This window comes from Alligator sinensis, unplaced genomic scaffold (assembly GCF_000455745.1).
Source record: "Alligator sinensis unplaced genomic scaffold, ASM45574v1 scaffold781_1, whole genome shotgun sequence".
In the NCBI taxonomy this organism is placed as follows: Eukaryota; Metazoa; Chordata; order Crocodylia; family Alligatoridae; genus Alligator; species Alligator sinensis.
Window position 1 is genome coordinate 237,875 of NW_005841845.1, and position 20,808 is coordinate 258,682.

The window sequence follows — 20,808 nt, forward strand, 5'->3', positions numbered from 1 at the left end:
CCCCCCCCATTGGGATGCTCTGCCCCACAGTTTCTACACCTAGGCTTCGTGTTTTTGAGCTGCAAGGATGAAGGAGGACGTGAGATTAGGTTTAACATAATTTTCCAGGTGACGATTGTGAATGAACAGAGATATTATGGAGGAATCCTAGGATCCCGCTCGCGAAGGCCAACGATAGCAGTCAGGTTTATTTTTGCTGCTCCCACACCTTTAACATTTAGCTCTTTTCAGATGCTGTGCCTGGTGGCAAAGTGTCCGTGGAGCCGTTACGTGACTGCGACCCTTTTGAGCTATCTAGGACGTATGTAGGTTATATTGGACAAACGGGGCCAAAATGTTCCTTGCGCAAATCCTCGTAAGATGAGAAGATGCAGTTATAGGACAGCTTGACCTTGTGAAACTAGGCTGGTCTTCCCAATTATTTGTAAAGCCAAAGTTTGCATGTTTGCTCCGAAGCCACCCTATGAGCGTGCACCTGGTATGATTTGAAGGACAGGAAAAGAACTGGCAGGTCTGTCGGCGTCCCTTTTCTGTCCAAGGACGGCCACCTGGCCACCTAGTACGTCTGACAAATGTGGATCCCCTCCTCCCCCCCCTCCCAGTCCTCCTCGGCCGCTGGGAAGTATGCTCTATCCCCGTCCCTATGCCAGGTTTTCTTGGCTGCCGCGGCAAGAGGAGGGTCTCGTGCACTCGACTGATCTCGAATTGCTAAAAACGTGGGGCGTTTGCTACTCTACCCACTGTTCGGATTGCAATGCAAAGGAATTATTTTGTTTTCTTCCTTGGTTTTCAGCTCTGAATGCGCCTTCTAAGAACGCGGGACTTGCGTCGTTGCGTCCCATCCCCTGCTAACGGAGGCAGCCAGGTCATTTGTCAGTGGCCAAATGTGGTGCAGGAAGGAATTTCCTCCCTCGGTCAGGTTGGAAAAGGACATTGAGGTGTTTTTGGCTTTCTCTGTAGTATGGAGGATGGTCATCATACTCGTATCTTCTGCAAGTATATTAACCAATTGCTTCTCTGTCTTTGCAGTGGTCTTTACACTCCCTCCTTTTACCTATGGCATGCTGAAGGGTTCTTGGTGTTCCTGGTATTGCCCTGTAGTTGTGTGAGAGTGTTTAGAGTGGTGATTTGGGGGAACTCTTGGATTTATGGTTGCTTGTGCATGCAAGGACGTGGATATGCTGGCCTAGGAAGCCTCCTCCAGCTGTATTCCTGTATGATCCCTTTCATAATTGTACCTATCTCCCTCTTGAGAGCAGTTCGGTTTCTTCCCTCTGTTATTTCTTTTGGAAGGTTGTTTCAGGACTTCATTCCTCAGAGATCTGTAAAGGTCCAACCTTAATGTATGCATGACCAGTTTGTATCTTGTTGTTGTGTCACTGCTGGGCTACTGGTGAACCAGGGAATTTGGAGGACATGGCTAGTGTTGGACCTGGCCTGCCATTGAATCTGGGGTGCCCTGGTGGACACGACCATCATCAGGGTTGGGGGTGAGTGAGGGCAGCCCTCAATTGCTATGTGGCCACTTTGCTTACCACCACTTCCGCCACGGTGAGCACCCACCTGACCTGTGACCCCTTGCTGCCACCCCATGCCAGATCCAGATCTGGATTTAGCTCAGCACAAGGTGAGTTTGACACTTCTGGCTTAAGTACAGACCAGGCTTAAGTCCCCACCCTGTTTTAACTTGCTGTGATTTGTTCCTTTCTCCTTGACCTTAATTGCAGATCTATTTTTTGATATCCTTCTTTTTAATTTAAACTGAATGAACTCTGAGCATTTAATTCAAGGCTGTTTTCTGTGTATTTTTAGTGCTTGTCTTTATTGCTTCTGTTCTTAGCTTTCTCAACAAGCATCACACTGCAGTTCACGCTAATCTGCATTTCACTGCTGCAGCTGACAATTCAACCCCCTGGCCTGTAGGCCAAATCCAGCCCACAGAGCCACATCATCTGGCCCACAAGTCTCTGCCCAGGTCAGGAAACTTGTCAGTGGGGGAGCAGCGGCTGTTAACACTGATGCATCAGCCCCATTGCCAAGTTTCTAAGCCCCACGTGGCCAATTTGGCCTGAACTTGGCTCGCCCTGTGCAGTTGGATCCAGTCTATGGGATGAAAAGACTGGCCACCATTGCTCTAGGTAGCAGTGAAGCAAGAGCAGCACATTTGAATTGCTGGAGCAGTGGTAACTACTGGTTAGGGAAAGTAGCAGTACATGTGTCCATATTCCATCCAAACTTGGGAGCCTATTTTTGCAGCTATAAGGACTGGACCATATCTGAAATGAATATTCAGCTTCTATGCGGGGCAATAGTATTGGTTGTTCTTGACACAGATATCTTCCAGTTTTAGTGGCGAGTAGGTACGTGACATTTTCAAACTCCCGCATGTGAAATTATTTGAGTAAACCTGCTGCAACCTTAAAGGTGTTATCCTTAAGGATCGAAGCCCCTCTTGGGATGGAAACAGTGTTCATCTAAAGATTGTTTCCTTAAATGAAGCAAAGTTGGTAGGCCCCAATTTCTGATTGAACTTCACTTACATTGCAAGTCCAGCGCTACCATAGATTTCCACTGTTTTGGTAATGTCAGTAAAGATTAAGAGTGGCTCCCGAGAGTGAACTAGCTCAATACCTTAACTGCACTACCTTTCAGGTCAGTTGTCAGATCAGTGTGAGGATAGCACAGTCACCACCCTTACTTTTCATGTTTTCGGGCAACATTAACAGTGATGTACATTGCATTTAAAATTCAGAGTAACTAATTCCCCGGCCTGAACTGTTCCTCATCAAAGAGGGGCTTGAACGTAGCTGCTAAATTCTATGCTTAATACTCTATGGAAATTATTAAATAAGATGGTAGGCATAATTGAAGCTTTCTTGAATGTAACCAAATTGGCAAAAAGATGTGGCTTTAATATTCTTGCAGTGCTGGTAAACAAAGCTTTCAGTTCATCTCCAAGGCAGCGACAGCACAAACTTACACCATACGCTGCCTGCTGACAAACCAGAACCCTCCTCTCAGGAGAACGTTGCTTCTTCTGCAAGGAGTCAAGTAAAGTGGGTGAGGCTTGGATCCTATTCCCAGTTTTGCCCACAGCAATATTAGTCTGACCTCTCATTTATTTATCCATAAACTGTGCATGTGTTAGTTGCTTCCCCTGAGATAAAGACCTTATTTAATAGCATTTGTGAAGTTCCCCAAAATGTAAAGAACAGCCCATCAAAGCTTTGAGAGTAGAAGTCATGGGTTCTTGGCTTGTAGTTCAGATAACATACCATTAGGCTATGTCTAGATGAGTACAGATGTGTAGTATGTGGTGGCACCACACTTTGCACGTGCAGGTGTTTTCCGCGCTGCTACCTTGCAGCTTGATCCCGGAAGATCCCAACATTATAAAAATCCCATGCGAGAAAAAAGCAGGGTGGTGCATGCAGTGGCAGTGCATGCCACCCAAAGCCAGGCTCCCAGCTGCAGGAGTGCTGCGGCTACAGCTCCCTGATGCCCCCAGGGCTGCAGGTAAGGCTGCTGGGGCCAGCACAGTTGCTGGCCTCAGCCTCCCCTACCCAACCTGGGGCAAGGTGCTGCATGCCAGAGTGCGTGGCACAGGCATTCCCATGGGAGAAGTAGCAGCAGTACAAAGCGTGCCGCTGCTACTTGTCCCTGGAAACGCATGTCCACACTTGTCTGGACGCAGCCTTAAATTCCAAGCAGTTATACAGGGTGAATTCTCTCTTATGCTCATATTTACGCTCAGAAATTAATATCATGAGGGATGTTTAGCATTTGGTTGGTCTGCTTTAATTCAGGGGGCTGCTAATCTGATGCCTTTAATCCGGAACTGAAGCCTCAGTTCATTTGGTGAAGGAAACCTTTTCTGTGGATAATGTTCGCTAACGGACCTTGGTTAGGTCATTTGTCCCCAGTAGACTCCACAAAGCTTTCAGATTTAGCTTCCGTAAAGAAACAGACAGCTCAAGTGAAAAACGTTATTTCTGTGATATGTATGGGCTCTTGCCTCAGGTTCCGCAGGGATTTCTCATGCAAAATGTTCATCTGAGAGCAGGAATTTAGCAAACCAACCTCTCTCAATTCCCATCATTGTGCTCCTACTCCCCTGTAACTGCCAATTGACAGCCTGAACGCTGCTCCTCCTGCAAGCATATGTTAGAAGAGGGAACCTTATATTTATAATAGTGTGATAATATAAGAGCAGCATAAACCGAAGTGAAAGGTGACTGGGAATTCTCCAGCTGGTCACAGAGCAGGACCATGCGACTTGCTAAAATAGCATATGGCAGTGGGGAGGTCTGCATGTGTCCTTGCAGCAAAAGAACGGCTGAGGTTAGAGGGGTATAGTAGAGCCTGAAAAAATTTACCAGGTAGCTACAAAGCAGAGAACTAACCCTAGAGAAAGGTGAGAATGCCAGGTTGCGGGCTCACTTATCAGGAATATCCAAGGACAGTGCCCTACTGAGAAGTCCAGTTCCCCTTCGGTATCCAAACTTTGCAACACCGGGAAATGTATTGGCAGCTGACCAGGAGTCCTAAAGCTACACCTTATTCCAGTATACTTTGACATAGATGTATACCCACACCAAAATGCAGCTTTCTTGTTGTGCAGAATAAATACTCATAAGCAATAAACACATCCATCAGCTCCATCCCCTCTGCAGAGAAGCCACATTTTAGGAGTCCTTGGGCAGCTCTTGACTCTTGATATAAGCTTCAGTGGCCTCACGTGTAGTCTGGAGGAATCAGAATTTGTGGTAGAGGTGATATCTTTTATTAGACCAACCAGATAGCTGCAAAATAACTTCTTTATTTGCAAGCTTTTGCGCACAGACACCTTTCTTCAGGCATAGGAGAAGAGATTGTAAAAGTTCTCCTATGTAGAAATGAAAGCTCATATTTCATAGGGAAGTTGAAGGTGTGGTAAAATCTCCTGTTTGGAACAGTTCATTTTATGCAGGTTAGGCTCAGAGAAAAGTTGGAATAGTCTGTTTCTTCCTACCCTCCGCCACCATTATGACCTTATAGTGATTAAATGATGTGGACTGTGAACACAAATGGTCATTCTAAAATGAGACCCAGGTACGGAGATGTCATATTCCACTCCCATTAATGTTAATGGTGCTATCTGCTAAATCCAGGGGAGAATTTAGCCCTGAATACTTAAACTTGTAAATATTTGCCTCTCGCTATTAAGTACAACTAGAAAAGCTTTAGAAAAGGAGTGCTTTATTCACTTAAATTTGTTACCATTTGGTTTCTGGCAAACAGTTACATTCACTTTAGTCCGTTCCATTTTTATCCGATGTGTAACCATTAATTCTATTACGGAAGCTCAGTTTGTTTAATGAATATGTTGTTCTTTCAGATAACTTGCCCTGGAGTGTTGCTGAAAGACAAAGAAGCACTCTATCTCAGTGTCTGTGTATTTGGGCAGTACAAAAAGACTCGATGTGTCCCTGCAGCATTTCCACTCTTCTTTGAAGAGATACTAGAATTCGAAAAGGTGAGATGATTCCATTATAGGCCCATGTGTGCGTGTGTGTGTGTGTGTGTAAAAACAAACAAACAAAAAAACCCACAGTATCCCCAAGCACAGATGATCACATTGAAAATGACTGGGTCCATTCTCTAATTCCTGTCTCTTTTCAACATAATAGGCATTCATGTCTGCATTTTAAATGCAGTCATTTAAAAATAAATTTGTGAGCACCCAGTTAGAACATGTGATTTTTTTTTTGGAGGTTTTTGTCCTTTTATGAATAGCCTTTCACATTATTTGGAAAGAACTGTGACTTTCTCTAAAAATTAGGTCAAGGATGGAAAAGAATAGTAAAAAATAGGGAGAATTACATTAAAAAAATAATCTTCAGCGACAACATATTGTTCAGCTCAGGCTTTGCAGTGACATCTTTCTCCATTTGAGCTGGTTTTTCATGGTTTGTCACTAGAGTCCTTTTGATGGCACTATAACCTTGTAATTTACAGTTGCCTATTACTTATTCTGTGTCCCAACTAGCTTCATTGTTAGTACCAGAGGAATAATGAAATGCTGTGTTTTACAAATATGATTCAGTTTCTTGACTACTTATGAATAACAATACTTTGCACTCTGTAGTGCTTTTCATCCAAGTATCCCAAAGCACTTTCAAAGACTGACTGACTAAGCCTCAACAACACCCTTGTGATGTAGGTAAGGCATCTAGAAGGATAATTTCACCCACCAATGAATAGTTGAGTGCAACAGAGCAGCTACTTAACAGTGCACAAACACACAACAAGACAATTTAGGGCAGGAAGTGCTGATTACTCTATTTGTCAAAAGTTTGGTACTACCAGCAGTATAATGCACCTAACATCATACAGAGGCCTTTGATTCTCTACTGAGTCAGAGAAAAGAGTGATACCTGCCGTGTCTCTAATGCCACTTTTTGTTGGGGGGGGAAAAATGGTTTTCTCTTTGATTATGTGGTGTGAGTTTAAAAAAAAAAATCTCACTGCAAGATTTTGTACCTTTTGTGCTCAGGATTCTGAAACTGAGCACTATTTGTAATTTAAGTGTGACGCTTTTGACAATGGTCACACTTTAGTGGGGTCGTTCCTTTGGAATCTGTCCTCTACAATCTCCCTGGGTGGATCCAGGATTTTGCAAATGCGGGTGTGGGAGTAGCAACTGATGCTTCAGCGGTGGTCCTATTCTCAGCTATCCCTTTCCTCACTGGGGTGGGCAGCCACACTGTTGGAGCAGCAGCCAGAGACTACTTTTAAGTTCCTGAATCAGGTGAATTGTGTAAGAATCCCACCACCCAATTGTACTCAGCAGCATCTCCCACACTCCCCCAGTGTCCACCTGTTGCCACGTTCCCTGACTGAGCCCGGGGTTGTGGGAGCTCTTGAGCCAGTCCTGTCCCACTCCAGATCAGCTGTGCAGGGAGCCAGGCTCAGCGAGTGACAGCAGTAGCAATGGGTGTGTTTCCCCCAGCCTGAGCCTGCTCCTGGGCTGGCAAGGAATGCACGGGGGGACTGGACACCTGCTGCTGCCCTTGTTCCTGCCTGAACTTAGCTTCCAGTGCAGCCCAGCTGGAATGGGGCAAGAGTGGCTCTGGAGCTCCCACTGCCTCTGGCTCAGACAGGGACAGCCAGGGAGGGGACATGCCATTAAGCATGAAGGTGGAGGGAAGTGGCAGGGAGATTCTTACCTTCTTTGGGGACTTAAAAAAAAAGGACCCTGGCTACTGTTCCTGCAAGATGGTCCAAAAGTGGAAGATGCGACTGTACCACTGCCTCCCCTCTGGCTCTCCCTGTGATAATCCCAGAATCACTTTTTTTTTTGTAGGACCTATGAACATGATGTAAAGAACCTCTCTTTTTTGGCTTTGCAGTGGTAGATGATAAATGACTACTGTTCCCAGAGTAGTGCTAACCAGATCAGTAATAATTGTGCACAAACATGAAAGTAATGGAAACGTGCCTTGTTATTTTCAGTTCAGTGCCAGAAAAATAATCAACATTATCCAAATGGAAAGAAGAAAACGACAACAGAGAACATAATTTTCAAGCATCTAATGGCCTTGTAACACATTCATTTTAGGCGGCTTCTGGAGCTGTTAACCCCTAGATTGTCCATACACTATTACCTGAAACTAGTTTTAGGCACATGTTAGGTGGCTTAAAGTTAGACCAACTCAGGGCAGGTTTATAGGGACCTGCCTGAGTCGTGGCCCAATAACAGGTTTTTTGCAGTCCACTTACAGTGCTCGGAGCCCATTTCACAGGCATTTCATGGTGACCCCGCCCCTCACAGCTGATTGGTGGAGGGTGCCTTTACTTAGTCTACATCACTACTGCTTTTTTGCTCCAACCCTCGCTGCTGATTGGCAGAGTGTTGCCAGCCCCCAACTAGCACTCTGAGGCAAAAGTGGGGCGTGTCCAATGCATGCATTTATTGATGATACTGAGCTTTTCAATCTCCCTCTCCCTGCTTTTTCATACTGTCTGCAAACCTGACAGGCAAGGGAGCCAGCAGGGAGCTGATAATGTAGCATTTATCAGCCCATCAACAAAACAAAAGCCTCTTTCATAAATTCAAGTTCTTCTTAAACAGCTTTTTCCAAGGAAGGAAGGGAGGGACATTACCAGCCGACCTGTTGATTAGCTCCAAAAAGCACTGTCCTGTCTGCCTTTGTCCTGTCCCAGTGAAAATTGCATGTGCGCATGCATGCAGCCAGGGAAGGGTGGGGTAGGGGGAATCCAGGCAGACCTTGCTGAGCCTTCATTCTATGCTGGAGCTTGGGCTAGGGAGCAGAGGGCAGGGCCAGCCCTGCTCTGGAGCAGAGAGCTGAGCTCAGAGCTGCAAAGCATCTGGGATGCTGGGTGACTCTGGTTTAACTTAAACCAAGAAGAGGTCTGGGACAGAGATTGCATAAACCGGTTTGACCCAAATCAGTTAAGTCTGGTACTACATTCAACCAGGTTTATCTTAAACTAGTTTCACTCGTTCTGAAGCTGGTTGATGTACAGTGAACTTATGTCTGTTACAGGTTGAAACCAGTTTCTGATATCTTAAACCGGTTTATATGTAATAGCTAAATATCAGATGATCAAGGCACTGTCTTTCAAAAAAATGAATTATCTGCCTTGGCGGCAGGTTATAATTTCATTTTCTTTTCTCCGCTCTGTGAGGAACAGAACTGTGCAACAATCCAGGGGAAAGTAAACTAAAAGTTTTTTTGTTGGGGAGAGAGGTGTTCATTTGGTAATTGAAAGCATTTGATGAGAATTATTATTTTTTTTCTCTTTCCATGTCTGTTTCAGGTATTTACTAACGTTGTTGATCCTGGAGACCTTGTTGAGCTACTTGAATGTAAGATATGCTTTTTTTTGTATGCTGTATTTCAACTTTTAGTGGCCAATACCAGTAATATGGAGCCTAAAGATATAAAGTTGTTCTAGACAGAGAACAGGAAAAATGTTCTCACTACCTGTCTCTATCATTAGGTGCCCAATGAACAATCCTTCTTCTGTTACAGAACGTGTGTGACCATTAAATTAGTACTTATTCAAAATGATAATTCACATGTGAGTCTAGGAATAACTTCCAGCAGATTTAATGATCTTGTTTAGGCAGTTCTAGTTTGTTTATTATAAACTTGGCCTAATAATAACTTGTACTTTGGTCATACAACTGTGTTAGTCTAGACTTATATATTTGTACAGATTGGTTATAATCCTGCTGTTGTTATTATAGGTACATCAAAACTCCTCTTTTCTGTGTAAGTATTTACAATGTTGAGGTAGTTAAATCAGGGGATGACTTCTCTTGTATTTTGCATATCAAAGTGACTTCTAATTATGATTTATTTTTTTAACTTATGAAAAAACTGTTTTCCCTCTTTTTCCAGTTGACACTGCAGTACTTGAACTAATACAACTTGTTCCTCCAGGTATTGTATTAGTCTCTTCATAAATTATGCACTTTAATAGGTGAATTTCCACGAGGACGTAGCCCATTACAGCAGAATCATTTTTTTAAGCATACAAACAATGTAAAAAGCTCTTCAACAAATAGTCCTCTGAATATAAAATGTTAATAGATCAAGAGGATCTCATCTCTGGAAGAGAATTAAAGCTGAATATTGAAATGTACTGTACTCTGGCTTACAAAAGTGATAATACTTTAGAAATTGAAAGTAAACTTAAACCATCCAATGTGCACTTATTAAAGGCATCAAAATTCACTTGCAGAGTGTCTGCCTGTGAAGTTTCAAAGTGCATAATCCTGTTCTCAGAATGACACTTTCTTCTTTTATTTTAATGGTGACCACTGGGAAAACTCTTATGCTCGCTATAAATATTACAGGTCTCTAGGGAGATGTGAAGATAATAAATAGTGATTTGTCATACTTCTGTTATTGGTTTGTGTGATTATAAAAAATCTATCTTAATGAAATTCAAGTGTTCCCATGAATAATGTAAATCTGCATTTTATTGGAAATAAAGTCAAGTTTGAAGGAGGACTCATTTGGGAACTCTGGTATTAAAAGTACCCACAGTTACTTGGTCCTTAGTAGTTCCAAGGAAATATTTGCTTCTCTCGAATGATTCACCAGAATATTGACACAAAGAAATAAACTGTGTGTGGATTTTTGTTTTACTGCAGTCAGTTTGTACTGGGATGTATAACCTCTGGCAAAGTATCTCAGAACCCCTGGAATTAAATCACTTCACCTAAAAGCTCTTATCCATCCACAACAATGTGAAAGTTCTCATAATATTCCTTGTGGAATTTTTCTCCCCTCAAAAAAAAAAAAAAACAGTTATAGAAGAGGATCTTTTGAGCATCTTTAAGTACAGTTTTAGATCTTACCTAAATTCTTTTCTAGCAGCTGCACACATTTCTGATCCATAGCCACAAATTTTCTCTAATACATAGCTACTGATGTTTACGTATGAAATTCACTGATGTTGGTAAATCATGTGTCTGTATAGCACAACCTGCTTTGTTCTCCAATTAAATATATATATATATATATTTTTTTTTTCCTTTTTTTTTAGTTGGAGAAATTCTAGCAACTTATGAAGAAAATACAAGAGATTTCCTGTTTCCTGACCCTAAGGTTACTCGTGGAAACCATGGTTCAGATCGTGAGATTTTAATGAAGAGGTCCTTTAGCTTTACAGTGAGTGCATCTGTATATTGTATTTACGATACACTGTGCTACACAGGAACAGCATCAAACCAAAAATGATTGCTTTTGACAGATCATTCAACCCCTGAAATGGCAAGTTGTAATCCCAGGCTGAACTCTGGTGAAGATGTAGCCTATCTGCTGGGAGTGTTATTTTTAACTTAACGTGCAAACTATACTTGTATAATGCAAACAAGATAGTATCTAGGTTGGTTTCATGTTAGGTTACTATAAGCTGTGTATCTGTCTCCTCTACTCACTTAAGGGAGAGAGGGGAGGGATAGATTTGGTACCAAAATGTGTACAAGTGAACTAAAGATGTTTCTTGGCAGTGCCTTTTATTGAACTAACTGCATGGCTGGGATAAACTTAGACAAGTTGCTGCTTCCTTGGACCTGAAGAAGAATGCATTGCATTGAAAAGCCTGTCTATCCTAACCATGCAGTTGGTCTAAAAGATATTACCCACAAGAGTCTTTGCCTCTTGCATATTTCCTGGAAGCATCACAGCTACATCACTCAGTTACTCCTGGTAAACTAAGTAACTGCCTGATCTCAGTCCATAGCTCTCCTCTCCACTTGCCGTACTTTTCCATGCGCTTTGTTATAGATTTGGTTCTCACATCACCTAGGCGAGCTGTCTTAGAAACTTTGCCTTGCTTAAGCTTTCACAAAAGCAATTGAGGGTTAACTGATGACATTAACAGAATGAATTAGCATTGATCTTTTGGAAATGTGAGCTCAAATGTACGCTAAATTAAAATGAATTTGGTCTTGGCTTACATCTTGGTAAATGTTTGAGGGAAATGCTTCTCAGAAGGGAGTTGGAAAATCCTGGAAGCAACTTCAAAAAACAAAGTCTTAGGGAGTTGTATTTTTTCCCGGATGGGTGGAAAGATACTATTAAAGGACAGAACACTGGGGTCAAAATGATGTGGACTCAGTTGTTCCCTGTCAGTCACCACTGGATTTTGTCATTAAATGATGATTAAAGGTCATGCATGGCTTGCAGCTGGTACACTGGGCCTCACATAAGGGCAACCTGGAAATTGTCCTGTCAGTTGCAATTAGAGGTCTTAATTCAGTACCTTCTTTTGAATGAACTGAGTTGCAGAGATGGGGTTATGATAATTAGTTGTATTTGAATGAGCTTGGATTAAACGAGCCTTTTATATGGGTCAGTTAGAATCCAAGAAGGTGTGTCTCTTTCTCATGTTTCTCTTGTACCAAAGAATATCACGTGGTGCTGTTGTGGAAGTCTGTCTGTAACCAGTCCACAACTGGACCAAGAGCGTGTTTAAGTAACAATTCAATACACAGATTATATAATGGACAACAAGCACTGTGCACAAATACTATCACAAGAGGTAAACTATAAAACAAAGCCTTAAGAACCCAAGCCACCCATGGTGTTCCCATTTTAGTCAATTGTCTTTCCCATAAAAATAGCAATTTCTACAGCCAGCTAAGGTGACTGACAGCTGTGCTATGACAGCATTTTGATTTCCAATATTTTTTTTTCTTTTCATTAAAACTAAAAGTAGCAGAAGTAAGGCTGCAGTTCTGGGGTTCAGATTGGCAGTGACAGGCAGTGTCTGATTAGCACTGCTAATCTGCCAGTTGGAAAGCATCCCAAGTCAAGAGGATCAGAACTCCTCCAGAAACCTGGCACTGTCCCTGGCTATTTGATGCAGCTTACAGACCCAGTAAGCCTACAAGGCCTTCCTAGAGTTAGCTGTGCTGGTCTAGTGTTTCCCTGCTGAAGCTTTTGCTGGCTTTTCAAAATAAATTTCTATGCAACTCTTCCCCCTTATAGTATGTTTAATCTAGTCTGGTGGTGACTTGCTGTGTACCTTGCTTTCTTCCCTTGTTGTGCAGTATTTGCGTTACATTAATAGGTTGTGCGCATCATGTCTCCTCTTCCTGCCCCAGTTCCAATATCTTTCATGAGAGCCTCATTATGGGATCTTGGGAACTTTTGCTCCCCCTGATCTCCTCCTTTTTAAAAAAAAAATTCTTATCTTTAATTTTTAATTTTCTGCTGACAGTTTCTGTATATACTACTTGATGCTTTGTTCATCTTTCATCTTTCACAGTATTCATGAGCTTTAATCATATTTGGGCATGGACAAACCTATGCTTAGAGTGGTTTTAAAAGGGGACGGGGAGCTGATGCTCCAGACCATACATCAGCATAAGCAGCACAAGAACAGTCAAGTGGGCAGGAGCCTGTAGCTATATAAATGTAGCATATCCTCTGCAGCTTTAACCCTGCTTCATCCAGGGTTAAAATTGCGGAGATTAAGCTCATTTGTCCCTACAGGCTTGTGCGCACCTAGCAATTAAAGTATGACAAGTTGCTGCATACTCCCAAGAACCAGCTCCCCCGCCCCTTTTGAAGCTGGTCCAAGCGCATATTTGTTCCTGCGCTCTGTAGCATGGTTAATGTTTTACAGCTGGGTTATTGATTGGCACAGAGAGGCGTAATAACTAGCACCATCAAATCAGTGATGGAGTAGTGCAAGTAGAGCAAAGGAGTTGTGGATTTTTATCTCTCTCAAATGTTTCTGAAGCATGTACATTCTAGTTCCTCCCCAGTAACTGTTTCCCTGTTAATTGAGGAACAGTTTTATATCATATTATCTACAAACTTCTAAAGGTTCTGTCATAATTGTTGGTCTCCGTATGAACAGTAGGTGCTCTGCTGTTCCTTTTCATAGTGGATATAGTAGTTCTAATTTGTTCCTTTTTAAACTGTAGATGACAGTTGATAATTCATTTGATAATAAAAATGAGTGCTGATTAAAGAAGGTCAGCTTTAAGATGTGTTTATACCCTGTGGTTTGACTTTTTCAGTAAAATTAACCACTAGATTGCATTTGCCATCATTCAGGGATCTGTTAATTGTTACAGCTAAACACATTTGGCATTTTTGTTGCTTGTGCTTTTGACTTCAATATTCTAAATTGGGGCCAAATCATTACTTCTTATGGGGAAAATGTATGTGGGTTGTGCGAGGAGGAGAAGCGAGGTGGGTGAGAGAGTGACCTTACCACCCTGGGACATTTCCCCCAAATTCTTAAGAGGGCATTAGGATTCACAGAGGGGGAAAGTTCTTTTAAGCCTTTCATCTTAGAGTGTAGACAGCTATCGGGGTTATACTAGGAGCCCTAATATATAGATATAATTGTCACATCAGTATGCTCCTATAGAGGCACAAATATATCACAACCATGGTAACTTTTTAACCCTGTCTTGTGTTTCCACACTGAATTCGAAGACCCTGTTGCTGTCCCTGGTCTGGTTCCTTTTACCTTTACTGTGTTTTGTGTGGCTGACCCATGCTGACTTGCGGGATGCCCCGCTCTTCAGTGTGCCGATTCCTGTGCTCAGAGAATCCTCTCTAACCTTTGTCCCAGGGGCAGAGCATATGAGGTTGCTTCCATCACTCTGTCTGGATAAGATGCATGTGTAGACATGATGACGTCTATCCATTGAGCTATGGAACATGTGGCCCTTAATTCTGTATACATTTTTTCTATGTTAAAATTTTGTACAAGTGGCAAAATACAAAAGTTTTACATGAATAGATTTTTAAAAGTTGGTGTAGAGTGGGTCAGACAAGGATGATGTTGCCTTGAGCAGGGGCTGTATTGGCTGTCCTGCTGAGGGCCCCTCTGACCCTACTTTTCTATGATTCTATGGCTTTATCTGTTACAAATAAAGATAGCAACGTCCATATAGCATTTATAAATAAGTTTGCAGAGTCAAGTGTGAATGAAACCTGTAAAGCATCGCTTGAATTTTTTTTGATGCTGTTTAACATGGCATCAAAATCTTTGAAGCCGCTTTTCACAAAGAAATGTATTGAAATAAAAGTCAGACCTTAATTGTTGTACGAAAGCAATATAATCATCTGTAATTGAATTGTCAGAAATGCAAATGTTATCTTCTTGACATTTACCATTGCTGTTCTGTCTTTTCTAATTATCTTTATTAAAGGCTGAAATTAACAAAGGAAATGGTTTAAAATTAGGAATGGTTTGTTACATTAGGTGACATTTACTTGTTTGATACCCTTTATCTCCAGTTGGAGCTTGATGTTCAATTATTGTCTCTCTTCTAGGGAATTGCACCAAAATTGAGATTTTCTACAAGCTCCCTTATTACAGAAAGTGTGTTAAGTTCAGGAAGGATTCACACACAGGTTAGCATAATTTAATTGCTTGCAATTTCATTCCTTGATTTAACGTTGATAGCTGTGATGCCCATTTTTTTTTCTGCGTACTGCTCACTTCAGACTTCTCATTCTTTTGTTGGGGGTAAAGCAGTTGTCATGGATGCTTGACAACTTGATTAAATTTTTACTCAAGAGTGAGTAAAGAGTAGACTTGGTGCATGACAGGAAATGCTGAGAGTTCCTTGATTCCAAAACAATTAGCAGCTGCCATGTCATATGCTGCTGACCTGTCAGCGCCTGGTGGAAAGATACCTTCTCATCATTTCTACTGACACTGCTAAAATCAAGGTTATTTAATAGCGTCCTGATGAACCAAAATAAGATGTCATTTAAAAACAAGATAATAAATAGCTAGGAGAAGAAAAAAAAAAGAAAGCCTTAATTGTAATTAAGATGATTTCAATTTAAAAAGTTATCATAAACTTGCTGATCAAATATCAACGTGGAAATCATATACCTATTACAGTTGACTTGTTAGATGAGCTTACTGAAAAGCCTTGAAGAGCATCTTTTTCTTCAATTTCTTTTCGTGCTTTATTTAGCATTTCACTGCCTTGAACATCAGTTTGACCTGTCATATGCACTCATGTGAGGACATCAGTTTTAAGGCTTTTTTTTCCAGCCTGTCCAAAATGGTGCTTACTAGTAATAGCAACATGTACCGTGGAAATTGGATGGGTGGTAGGCAGGAACATGCACAGGGGAAGGAGTTGGAGGCCTGGATATGTCTGAGGATAGCTGCTGTTGGATTGCCTAAAAGTCCCCTCTAAAGTTAAGGCTGTTTTTATTCCCATGCTTACATTCCAAAATATTAAAGAAAAAAGTAAAGATTGGCATGTGATGCTGGAAAAGAGTTCTCTAACACAAACAAAAAATCAAGTTAAAGAGAGGCCATAGTGTTGCAGTCTCTCAAATGCGCCTAACAAGTTACAAACAGCATTACAGGTTTGTAAGGATGTATAGTCTTAAACATCTACTCATCATTGTGTGTGCACATGGAAAGACAAAGAGCAGCTTCTAGTCAGTCACATTCCCAGGTTCTTTACTACAGCACCGCTTTAGCATTTCAGGCACCGAATAGGTTTTAGAGCATTGCCTCGTTTCTTTTATTTTTTTAAAAGAAAATATTTTTTTTGACATTAAGCTTTTACAAAATGTAAAGTTTGAGCAGAGTTTGGAAATTTTGGTTCTCCATGCTGTGAGATTCAAACTCAAATGTGTCTTGAGCAAGTGTTCAAAGATGGTGCCTTTTTATCTAGTGCTACGACCCATAAAGCCCAGAGAGCAAATTAAAGATCACTTTCTGCTGGAAATTGGATACATTGTAACTCCTTTGTAAATGAAACTTTAGTGCCAAAAATATTAATCTTACGATTGCATCTTAAACTGGTAATTGAAGATGCTAATATTTAAGACTGACTGTTCATTCAGCTAACTCTTAGTTAGGCTTTGGATCTTGAAAAAGAATTGCATTGTTAATATACCATGCATGGGCACATATATTAGAGAAGCTTTTTTAGTAGAAGCTTTTTCTTTTTAAAGAATTAATAATTCTGTCTTTCAATTAAATGCAGTTTTAAAACGAGCTAATTTTAGGCAGCTTGTAAACTGCACATAATGTAAGCATTAAACAAGCATACTGCCATTTTCTATATACCACAAAAAGGTTTTTAATAGATTTAGTGTTACCTAAGTGTAATGTAAACTGAAAGATTTACAAAACATTTATAGGAAGGTGAACAAATATTTTAAATCTGTAAACATCCAGTCATGTTTTAGGTAGAGTCATTATTAAATGAAGTAAAGTGACATAATTCAACTTAATTTTACAGAACATTTTTCCCACCAACTGTGTGAGCAAGCTAATTAGATAAGTAACAGGCACTTAACCTTAAAGTCTGACATTTAACAATGTGCATTTTAACCTCCTTCTGGTTTTAAACAAATCTAAAAATGCATTTTTGTTTAAATTGCTGTTTGATTATAGTTTTGGTAGGTTAACTTAAACTGACACGCATCCATTTCTGTCAAAGGTATTTGTTCCCTTTTGGACATGTTTTGAATGTTGCATTATCACCAGTGATCTTTGCTCTACATGCTGTCAAAGCAGATAATTTCTCTTTTCACTTTAGGATCATTTGGATCGGGTGCATCATTCAACACCAAATGGAAAATTGCAAACAAGGTTACCAAAGAAAAACACCCTTTCACCTGAGAGAGGCAGGCATAGCCCAGTAACAAAGAACTACGAGCAACCCACAATAGCTTCTAAATCACGATCTCCATCTCCATACACAAAAAGACGAATGTGTGAGCTATCAGAAGAAGCCAGACAACGCCTGGCCCATTTAAACCTCGGGCCTTTTGAATTCAGAAGAGAAACTGATAAACCACCATTTGTAGTTAGACGTGTATGTGTTCTCTACAAAGTGTTTCCAATTTAAGCTCAGATCAAATATTGTTCTTTCTCTGAACACTACTGCAAAAAAAAATCATTCAGTTCCTAGTGTATATGAATAATTTTTCTCTCCAAAATAGCCTGCCACTTAGTGATTTAAATGTAAAATTAACTAGAATAAAAGTTCTTTTGTCAGCACTGCTAATAGACAAAAATCAAGCTCTTTCATGAATACCATGGTTAAATGCTTTGAGCACCTCTATCCTTTTTTCTAACACACTGGGCAGGATAATGTGTGTGTAAATTCAACTGGGAAGTAATGGGTATTAATAATAAAAGTGGGGCACTAGGATTTAAAACAGGGCACCTAGTAACTTTAAGAAATCAGATTGCTTTCTTAACTTTATCTTCTCCCATATTCTTTTGAAACAGTCTTTTTACTAACATCTAAATCTTCAAGAGTTTGATCATTCAGGTTCCCGGTCATTCTGACCTTGGCCCAAGAAGGCAGTCATGCGTGCATGTATCCATGTTGAGTCCCTGCCTTCAGAAGAGCTATTTAAAACTACTTGTATTTTAAGTACTTTCCTAGTTTGGGACGTTTTAGGATCTTGGAAGATCATAATCTGATTTGCTTTATTTTTCTTTACATATTTTCCATGGTAACTAAGTACCTATTTTAAGAACCCAACCTTGAAAGACTGGAGAGACAGACTGGAGACACAAATAAGACTGTTTTGCTTTTCACTCTGTGCTATAAGTACATACAGTTCCATGCATTTGCCACAATATGTGATTAGCTTGCTTCTCCATTTCATTTTCTAGTTATTAATAATTGATTTACTTGTCTATGTATAGTCTAATTCGTCTAATTCTAGAATTCACTTACAAGTTTTTTTTATTCCTAGATATCCTTTAGAAATTCAAATCAGTCTTAACTGACCATTACTTGCTCTTTACCTTACTGTTTATCACTCCTATGGATAATTTTCCTGTTTAGCTTAATTATTTTTTTTTCTGTTTTCTGTTCTATAGTGTAATTGCTGCATTTTTTTGGTCCCAGTTGCTGATTCTGATTACATTTGTGCCTCTTGTGCATTTTCTTTTTGTAGCTCTGCTGCATTATTTTAATATACCATATATCGACTATAATTGCCTTCCTGTTTTGATAACACACCTTATGTGTATACTTAATGCTGAGGTTTGTCCAGACGTGGAAATTTTCTCTGTATCATTAAGATCAAAATTAGCTTTTTGTTGGAAGGTAATTTTTTTACTTGGGGAAAAGATCAGCACTTTTAAGTATCTTGGTGAGATCAGAACTATTTCTGGTGAATACTACATATCAAAATCTGCCAAAAAAATAAATTGTACAAGCTAACTAAAAAAAGGTTGCATGTGTTGGGGAAGTTAAAAATAAGGAGCTAAACTTGATTACTTTGAGTTCTGTTAAGAAGGCTATAGTGGTACTGCTTAAATGCAAACGAGAGTAAGTTGCGCTCTTTCTACCCCGCATGTCTTGTGTCCCTTCTTATTTGCTTCATAATGCCTAATTTACAGCTTTTAATACATTTCGAGTGAATTTATGTAATTGTAAATAATGTATGTAATTGTAAATTGTGTGTGTGTGTGTGTGTGTGTGTGTAGACAGACTAGCTATTATATACTAAGCATTTTAACAGTGTTTTGGCTCCAGGTTGAACATCCGAGTCCCTCTGGCGATCTTCCTACCTGGTGTACCCCCAGAGAGAGTGCAAGAGAAGCCTGGTCCCGAGTAACCTGTGGTGAGTACTGCCTTCCATATAGATATTCCATATAGGAGGTTCATATTTTTAACCCCTTAATGTGGAAAGACTATTCTTTCTTCTGAGGTTTTAGCCAAGACACTCCAATGAATGGTTTAAGTTCTTTTGCTTCTCTAGATGTTTGGTTATTTAGTTGCTTATCATCTCAAAGCAGTAGAGTAGTACCATTGCTAGGCTGTTACATTGGTTTGGGACTGTCTACATATGTTTTCTGGACTTAGACAGTGAGCCAAATCTAAGGGTAGAGTGTTTGTGGGAGGTGGAGTTGAAATACTCTGAGTCCCCTTCCAGATTCCAGTGTTGCAGAAACTGATAGTAACTTACCTACAGCCATATGTGTGAGTAGTTGATGGGCGATGTAATATCGTTATTCTGGATGTTCGCTCACCAAGAAACATGCGTTCGTATATCTCGTCAAACATGGGCATTGGCATAAACAACAGAGGATGGTCTAATTGCTCTGGCACCCAACACAGTTTTACTACAATAAAAAATGGTGACATCAAGACTTGCAGCACAGGTAGAGAGTGTTGCAACTGGTTTCGAACCAGTGTCCATAAATTCACATGGTTCTTAATAACTGTGGTTGATGCTTTTCCTGTAAATAATGGAAGGTGGTCCAAATTTAGCACTTAACCAGAGCTGTTAGCACAGCTACATCATACATTGGTTCAAATCACAAAACATCATGTTTAAATACACAAAACTAAGAATTACACCTGAAATGATGAACTAATAGTTATGAGCGCCATTTAATAATAGAATAACTCTATAGGTAAGTAACCAGGATGAGCATAACTGGTATTTATGGCAACATAGTCATTCTCCTTGTTTCATAGTTTCTGCAACAGATCTGCTGTCATAACTTTTATGCTCAATACTAGTATACCCATTTACTTCTGTAGTCAGAGTTTAGAGGCCTTTTCCAAAACTGTCTCCATCCAAAGTCTTGTGATCTAGAATTTGGCTGTTGATGTCTTTATTTGAGCTGAAAAATGCAGAATATAGTTCTGTTATGCCTACCTATAATGTAGGTTGGTGTTTTAGGTACTTCATGTACCTTATCATCTTTTATTTCCCATTTATGCCAGGATTATCTGCTCCATTGCTTCCAGTAATCCATGGATTAAAGTTAGAATCTCTTAGTGGAGAGCTTTGTTCGAAACAGCCCTACTTTAATATACTGTATTTTCACAGACCTGAAGAGTCACTGTCTGCCTTTGTTAAAATTAGGGAAGGCACTAGTTTTAAATGTTTAGATATCCTTCTGCAAGGGGCAAAAATCTTTGTGGTGATATTTTTTTATTTCTTTGTAGTATTAATCAGATAATATGGTAGCATAATGACCACTAATTAGTATTTGTATACATCAGGTGTCCTTCTGTTAAGCCTTGTTGTGACTCCTCACTTTTAAGAAATAAAGTGCAGTTCACCATGAATTAGTTCAAAATTTGCCCAAAGTGATGGGACTGGATGGTTCAGGATATAAGTATATTTAAAGGTCTCACATACCTTTCAGGGCCATAAACTTGACTGTCGCAGATGGGTAATGTCAAAGACATATCACCTAATGACCATTAAGCACTTACATGAAACGAGTTGGTGGTCTCAGGCCAGTAGCTACGTGTCTAAAATATACTCCACTTGTAACAGATCAGAGGATTTCCTA

General features: G+C 40.2%; 1 protein-coding gene across 13 annotated transcripts in view; it reads left to right on the forward strand.

Annotated features, from left to right (window-relative positions):
* The first annotated feature begins 96 nt into the window (after positions 1–96).
* Positions 97–20,808, forward strand: part of SPATA6 (spermatogenesis associated 6) — an 80,567-nt gene continuing 59,855 nt past the window's right edge. For 5 of the 13 annotated variants that reach the window (XR_003094492.1, XM_025206316.1, XM_025206319.1 and 2 more), the window contains exons 1-8: positions 100–919; positions 5,378–5,515; positions 8,824–8,872; positions 9,411–9,452; positions 10,564–10,688; positions 14,823–14,903; positions 17,069–17,347; positions 19,031–19,118. Coding sequence is in view for 12 of the 13 variants with exons in the window: in XM_025206316.1 (XP_025062101.1) it covers positions 800–919; positions 5,378–5,515; positions 8,824–8,872; positions 9,411–9,452; positions 10,564–10,688; positions 14,823–14,903; positions 17,069–17,347; positions 19,031–19,118 (922 nt within the window). In the remaining variant the exon portion in view is untranslated. Of the gene's footprint in view, positions 939–1,029; positions 1,628–5,377; positions 5,516–8,823; positions 8,873–9,410; positions 9,453–10,563; positions 10,689–14,822; positions 14,904–17,068; positions 17,348–19,030; positions 19,119–20,808 lie in introns of all 13 variants that reach the window. The other 8 variants (XM_025206265.1, XM_025206268.1, XM_025206253.1 and 5 more) reach the window with 5 other exon arrangements.